The sequence below is a fragment of the Polypterus senegalus genome, chromosome 10 (assembly GCF_016835505.1).
Source record: "Polypterus senegalus isolate Bchr_013 chromosome 10, ASM1683550v1, whole genome shotgun sequence".
NCBI lineage: Eukaryota > Metazoa > Chordata > Cladistia > Polypteriformes > Polypteridae > Polypterus > Polypterus senegalus.
The window spans coordinates 4,903,575-4,911,432 of NC_053163.1; the positions used below are offsets into that span (position 1 = coordinate 4,903,575).

At 46.1% G+C, this 7,858-nt stretch overlaps 1 protein-coding gene across 2 annotated transcripts in view; it reads right to left on the bottom strand.

Annotated features, from left to right (window-relative positions):
* Positions 1–7,657, bottom strand: part of LOC120536576 (integrin alpha-X-like) — a 63,830-nt gene extending 56,173 nt beyond the window's left edge. For both annotated transcript variants that reach the window (XM_039764966.1, XM_039764965.1), the window contains exons 1-2: positions 7,221–7,657; positions 313–418 (exon numbers count right to left, since the gene is read on the bottom strand). In XM_039764966.1, coding sequence (XP_039620900.1) covers positions 313–418; positions 7,221–7,260 — 146 coding nt within the window. In that variant the 5' untranslated portion in view covers positions 7,261–7,657. The remainder of the gene's footprint in view (positions 1–312; positions 419–7,220) is intronic.
* Positions 7,658–7,858: the final 201 nt, after the last annotated feature.

Here is a 7,858-nt window from a genome sequence, read left to right on the forward strand (position 1 = left end):
GAATCAAACCGTTAACAAAAGGCTCCTAAGAAACCAGAGGCTGGCTGGCTGGCCCAGATGTTTCTGTGCTATAAACTCTCTTTCTAATTTTGTCACCTTATGGGGAAGTCAATGGGAGAAACTGCACACAAACCGTCAGGGCAGAAGTGACATAAATAAACTGAAGGCAGCTGGGGAAAAAACCTCTGTGTGTCCTTACTGGCACACAACCAGGGGGCACCGCCATTTTCACAGCCACTGTAATGAGGTGGGCTTTGTGTAGATTCTGACCTGTGCCATAAGATGTTAGAAACGCAGGTCAGAGTGACTCACCTTTCAGAGTTGATCATAAGAGCTTTATAGCCAAAAGATGACTCAGAACTTCTGAAATTCTTCCAGCTTACCGGATCAACGTTAAAGCAAAGGGTGGGCACCAGAGCTGAAAAAAAAAAAGGTCCTGTTATTGACAAGTCCCTTTGTTTTACATTTGTGAACAATTTCATCCAAATGGGCCTACAAGCTGCCACAGTTTTCCTTTTTTTAAACTGCAAGCTTTGGCAGGTGAAGCTAGAGAAGTGGTTATGGTGGGATTGAACCTGCGACAGTGTGATCTTATACAATGCCTTTTGTAGATGCCAAGGCAAAATGAACTGGCACCCCAACTGGGATGTAGAGAGAATTATTATCTGGTCAGAAGGCCATTTTGGAAGGACAGTACTGAAGGAGCTGCAACTCATGGAATGACTGGCTACGCTTATCCCACTCGGGGTGAAACGTTAATGGATTAACCGAGCAAAGATGGATGCCAGAGGCAGTTTGTTCCCCACATGATAGGTGGCAGCGTCCCTCCCAGTTAGGATTTCTGCATGAGAACTGAAGTCTAGAAGAGCAGCCCTGTTGGGGTCCTTGGTTGCTGCAAGAGGGCGCAGTTGGGCAGGAAGACTGCCCTGGTTACCACATGACCCACAAAACTGAGTGCCAGAATGATGAACAAAGGGTTGAATATGACAACAGGCCACCAAAATGCAAGGAAGACATGGAAAAAGTATGTGCAGTGAGTCCCTTCATCACCCCACTCAAGAGAATATCATACTCGCTGCCCCTTCACCGCTTTTGGAATGCGATGGACTTCTCCTTTTATTCCCCTTCAAGCCAACGATAACCAGCAGAGCTCGTCTTCCATCAGCAGAATCCCACTTCCTCGGGTGGGACTTTGTTAGGTAGCAGACATTGACCAAGCACTGTCACCTGCTGACTTAGAGAATATCAATGTGTCTATTGAATGAACAGGCCGCCATATGTAAAAAAAGACATGTGGGTTGCTGACAGTATTTTTTATTGTGGTCTGTACACAAGCCCTAGACAGCAAGAACACAGAAGGCTTTAGAAACATATTTAAATACCGTGAGAGATGCCACACAAAGACTGGCAACCCAGCCAGAGTTGTATTGAGAACCAGACCTGGCCACCACGCCCACAACATGACATTGTCTCCCCCAGAACAATAGATGGCAGCCCCCCAGGATTCATTGTCACCACAGGATTCCCACACGGCATCTTGGGAACTGGAGTTTATCAGATGAGACCTGTGGTTATCAGTGGATGCCTCCAGGGAGGCATGGTGAGCCCTGTTGTGTTGGGCTCCAGCTCCATCCAGAAGGGATTCTGAGCCACAGCTTCAGGACACCAGAAGTGCTCCCAGGTGGATTAGAGTCTGGGTGCCAGAATTGGGAGGAGGAGGACAAAGAGACAAAGTATTACAGAGATACAGAGTTGTAGTGTGGGAACCTCTCTTCCTCTCATCCCTGTAAGAGTCTCGCACTAAATAATTACCCACAATTACAGCAGCCCATGTGAGCAGAGAGCTGAAAAGACTTCGTGCCAGCAAAGCAGCGGGTCCAGATGGTGTATCGCCACGACTGCTGAAGGCCTGTGCGTTGGAACTGGGGAGTCCTCTACAGCGCATCTTCAACCTGAGCCTGGAATAGGGGAGAGTCTCAAGGCTTTGGAAAACATCTTGTATCACCCCAGTCCCAAAGGTATCACGTCCTAGTGAGCTGAATGACTTTCGGCCTGTTGCTCTGACGTCACATCTGATGAAGACCATGGAGCAGCTGCTGCTTCACCCCCTGAGGCCACAGGTCCGCCACGCCCTCGACCCTCTGCAGTTCACATACCAGGAGAAGGTGGGAGCGGAGGATGTCATCATCTACATGCTACACCGATCCCTCTCCCACCTGGACAGAGGCAGTGGTGCTGTAAGAATTATGTTTTTGGACTTCTCTAGTGCCTTCAACACCATCCAACCTCTGCTCCTTAGGGACAAGCTGACTGAGATAGGAGTAGATTCACACCGGGTGGCATGGATTGTGGACTATCTTACAGACAGACCTCAATATGTGCGTCTTGGGAACTGCAGGTCTGACATTGTGGTCAGCAACACAGGAGCGCCGCAGGGGACTGGACTTTCTCTGGTCCTGTTCAATCTATATACATCAGACTTCCAATATGACTCGGAGTCCTGCCACGTGCAAAAGTTCACTGATGACACTGCTATGGTGGGCTGCATCAGGAGTGGGCAGGAGGAGGAGTACAGGAACCTAATCAAGGACTTTGTTAAATGGTGCGACTCAAACCACCTACACCTTAACACCAGCAAGACCAAGGAGCTGGTGGTGGATTTTAGGAGGCCCAGGCCCCTTATGGACCCTGTGATCATCAGAGGTGACTGTGCAGAGGGTGCAGACCTTTAAATATCTGGGTGTGCAGCTGGATGACAGATTGGACTGGACTGCCAATACTGATGCTCTATGTAAGAAAGGTCAGAGCAGAATATACTTTCTGAGAAGGTTGGCATCCTTCAACATCTGCAGTAAGATGCTGCAGATGTTCTACTGACGTTGTGGCGAGTGCCCTCTTCTACACGGTGGTGTGCTGGGGTGGCAGCATAAAGATGAAAGACGCCTCACACCTGGACAAACTTGTTAAGAAGGCAGGCTCTATTGTAGGAGTAAAGTTGGACAGTTTAACATCTGTGGCAGAGCGACGGCACTGAGCAAACTCCTGTCAATCATGAAGAATCCACTGCATCCACTGAACAGGATCATCTCCAGACAGAGGAGTAGCTTCAGTGACAGACTGAGGAGACCCCACACTATGCGACTCTTCAATTCCACCCGGGGGAGTAAATGCTAACATTACTCAGTTATTGTCTGCTTTTTTTATTTATTTATTTATTTTTTTTCATTTTTATTACTATTTAATTTAATATTGTTTCTTTGTATCAGTATACTGCTGCTGGATTATGTGAATTTCCCCTTGGGATTAATAAAGTATCTATCTATCTATTATATAGTGCCTTTCTATCTATCTATCTATCTATCTATTATATAGTGCCTTTCACTCTATCTATCTATCTATCTATTATATAGTGCCTTTCACTCTATCTATCTATCTATCTATCTATTATATAGTGCCTTTCACTCTATCTATCTATAAAGCCCTGTGTTCATTGCCAACTTGTGCCAAGGCCCGTGTGTTGGGCGGTTGGGGAGATACAGCTCCCCCTGGTGGCCACAATACAAACAATGCTTGCTCATTGTTACCCGTGACCGCGTCAGCAGAGGTAAAGTTTAACTAATCATCTTGAGCGTCATCCAAACCGCCGTCAGGACAGCCAAGTCAGTACTTCAGCGTTTCTCAACCTTTAAATATTTCATAACAGTTTTAATCTCTCCCCCCTAACGTTTTTTTGAAAGGAGTCCACTAATACCAATTTGTTCTTTTTTAATTAATAATATATCATAGATGCATATTTTATTACGGGTGGAGCAGTGGTAGCGCTGCTTCCTCGCAGTTAGGAGACCCGTCTGGGTTCACTTCCCGGGTCCTCCCTGCGTGGAGTTTGCATCTTCTCCCCGTGTCTGCGTGGGTTTCCTCCGGGCACTCCGGTTTCCTCCCACAGTCCAAAGACATGCAGGTTAGGTGGATTGGCGATTCTAAATTGGCCCTCGTGTGTGCTTGGGGTGTGTTTGTGTATGTCCTGTGGTGGGTTGGCACCCTGCCCGGGATTGGTTCCTGCCTTGTGCCCTGTGTTGGCTGGGATTGGCTCCAGCAGACCCCCGTGGCCCTGTGTTCGGATTCAGCGGGTTGGAAAATGGATGGATGGAATATATTTTATTATACCTACTTAACTTTCATCAACATTTATCTAACTCTATATTTATTGCTCTACTGTAGTACCAGAATGCAGTTTAAGTTAATTTGTTTTGGTTTCAACAGATTTTTTTAAATATTTTTGATTCTTGTTTTCACATCTTCGCGCCCCCCTTTTTGTTACTTCGCACCCCCCTAGGAGGGCCAGCCCCACAGGTTGAGAACCACTGCAGTAGTTATGAGAGGGCCGGTACTCGCTTCTTAAAATTTCTACCATCATCATTTCTTAGTTTCACTCGAAGTTTCACGGGGGTCCCCTTACGCTGCTGGTGTATTGCAGTACTCTGACCTTCCTCCTCCACCACCGCTCAACTAACCTGCCATGTGAAAGGAACAACGAAAGGCAAAGAGTGGCAAGACGCCGACGAAAGTACCGCCAATAAACTGGTTCCACCTCGAGCCTTGAATCCCAGCAAGTCCACTTCTGAGACGTGGATCGACATCTTTGATAACGTGGAAGCAAACCAGGGTACCCACAAAAAGGGGATGTGAAAACGGGGAGAACTTCACAGTCTGGGAATGGAATTCCAAATTAAAGCATCACATCAAGTAGTAGGGAAGATTCTGCGGCGACAAATGGTTTCTTAATTTAAAATATTTGTTAAAACTCTTTTTTTTTTTCAAAGTTTATTTTTTTAAACAATAATGATTTAAATTTAAACTAACCGATCTCTCCAACATTCCACACATTAGTCACGCATAAAGGACTCTTTCACTTGGGTCTCTTAAATGGTTTTGCCGCTCACTCTGCTGTGCACCGATCGATACGGAATTCGGAGCGCAAGTGGAAGACCCGAAGCTCAGTGGGCTCGAAATCAGAGCTGAGATCCGGCAAAGAGTAAACGTACAGAGAAAATCGAGACACTAATGGCCTGTTTTGCGGATTAGGAGCCGATGCTGTGGATTTTTGGGGTAGGTTGAATGGCCGGATGAAGCCTCCGTATTTGAAAAGGTTCTAAGATGATGCAATAGTTCGACTTTCCGTAATACTGTAACCAAAATCAGATTAAAGACCTCGAGGCGCTTTAATGGGAGTTCAAAAGGACCATCCCCTTAAAGGGAACCCCTCTTAAATGTCGTGTGTGGCATTGTCTGGTGCGTCATGTCACCTGTAGTGTCCTCGTTGTCTTCCACATTGTTTTTCTCATTCGTGCTGGGATTACGGGACTTCATTTTTACGCATTCATTTCAGCCTCTTCTCGACCATCAGTAAAGTCAGCCGCGTTAGTCTGAACAAGCCGTACAAACCGCAGTCGAGATCATCCTTTAGATTTTTTTAGGCTCCAAACGGCAGGTCTTTCGTCTTCTATTTCGATCTCTTTTCTTAGTTATTGAGAGCTCTTTTGGCCACGCCCCTTGGCCCTCGTTTTGAACGGCCTTTTTGACGATTTCTTATTTTTTTATGACGTCAGATGTTCGATTTCATAAACGTGTCTTATTAGACACCCACCTGCTCTGATCGTGTCCCACTCATATCAGCCAATCAGGACTCGCATTTTCTTTAATAATTATATAAAAAAAACTTTGCATTCAGGTCTGATGAGTTATAATCGTCATGAGGGTCTAAGTTTGTTAGGGGAATGTGCTGCATAGCGGAGTTTGTTTTTGTCGGTGAAAACTCTGACTTGTCCTGTTATTATAGCCTTTTATTTTATCTCGGAGGTACAAGAGGGCCACAGGGTGAGCACTGTAGGCAGAGTGGTGACTCTGAGGCTATAGGGATCTGCACTGACATTCGGAAGGTTGCCGGTTCGAATCCCGTAAATGCCAATAGGGACTCTGCTTTGCAGGGCCCTTAACCTGCAATTGCTGAGCGCTTTGAGTAGTAAGAAAAGCGCTATATAAATGCAAAGAATTCTTATTATTATAACCCAAGTCAGAAAACTCACCAGTCCCCGTGAGGCGCTATACAGGCGTATCGCTGTTGGCGTAAAGAAGCCCCCGTTGCGTTTCTTCACACACTTATAGCGAATAATTCAGTGACTTAAAGTCCTCAGTGTGCCAGAGGCAGGGTGTGCAGCATTATACTTAACAATATTCAGTTTTATTTTAACCCTCTCCTGCTTTGCTACTTCCAGGGGGGTCCAGAGTGTATCCCATAACCGAGCCTGATCTTTTAATTAGCTTGATAATTCGGAGAGCCTCTCAAAGTGATGTTATGGATGCAGCACACTGGCCACCAGAGTTGATGAAGATGTGAAGGACGTCACCACCATATGAGTCCTTAAAGAAGAAGAGCCTTACGAGACCATGCAATCCTACCTGTCATTGACATGGACCCCCTAAGTACTTGTAGCAGTGCACCACTTCCAGAATAGTGACCTGGCGTAGAGGCTATTTGGTGCCGTTAAAGTCAGTAGCAGTTCTTTACAGTATAAAGCAAAGTGAAGTACAGTGATAGTATTCTATTATGTGGTGATTTTTGACAGTTTATCACATTATTTCACACACACACACTCAACCCAAATAATGCCGTATTACCATTTTGGTCCTAAATGAGCACCACCCCACTCGAAGTACCTCTTGCCCACCATTATTCCGAGAGAGCATTGCGTTCTCCTAGTCATTTAATCCCAACAACATGTGGGGCAAAGCAGCATCTTGAAAAGAGCGCACGTTCATCACGGAGCACCAAAGTCACCCAAAGAGCCCTTAAACGTTACCGATTGACGAATCCGCCGAGTTTTAGGACTTGAGAAGAATACCGGATAAGCGGATATACGCAGCCTCGGATAGAACGTGTGAACTCCTCTCCGACTGAAAGCAACACCAAACTCTAAGGGCGACTTGCAGGAGCCGAGAAGCAGCCGCGCTAAGCGCTGCGCCATCATAAACTGCACACATTAGGCTGAACCTGTTTGACCGATTCTCATACTCGTTAACGGTTGTGTTATTTCCATGCCTGTAGGTGAAGGGTGGTGGTGCTTAGTTTCTCAGTTTTTTTTTTTTTGTTTTTTTCGAGATTCGCCCCAGAGGTATCAATCAACTGTTAACGTCGACCCCTAAAAAACAAAACACACACATACCTGCAGCTACGAAGATTAAAAGACGAAGAGAAAACGCCATAGCGGAGACGACAGAGGGCTGCTGCTGCTGCCGCTGGCCGCCAGTGTGATGTGAGGGGGAGTCTTCTTACAGGTTTATGAAGAGGCTGTTTTTCCGGGGGTCTGCATTCACTCCAAACCACGCCTTGACCAAGTAAAAGTGAAAGGACTGCTCTGGTCTCCGTGAAGGGCGGCAGCACTCTTAAGTACTCCGGTTCTTTATTGGGCTGCGCGATCTCTTGTGCGTGACAGGGGCCATTTCATTCTGGGAAGAGGTCTTTGCATATGAATTTGGTTCTTTGGGGGTTTTAAAACGTCCCAATATGTGGAGAAAACAGAAATTATTTAAAGTCTATAAACTACCTGTAGCAGGATACCACCGAGCAAAAAGGAGGATCCGAGACTGTAGCTACAGCCCACTGATATTTCTCAAATCTGTTAAGCATCTTTTACAGATGAGCGAAATAAACGAAGGTTCTTTCTAGACCCTTCATGTGGGTGGTGCTTTTGGGATGCACAATGGGACCCCCATGTCATCTCCCTGAAGGTCAGCTTTGTCACCTCGATTTTTTAGGAGTGTAGACTGCAGAAGCGCCTTCTTTTCAAAATGCATTTCTGCC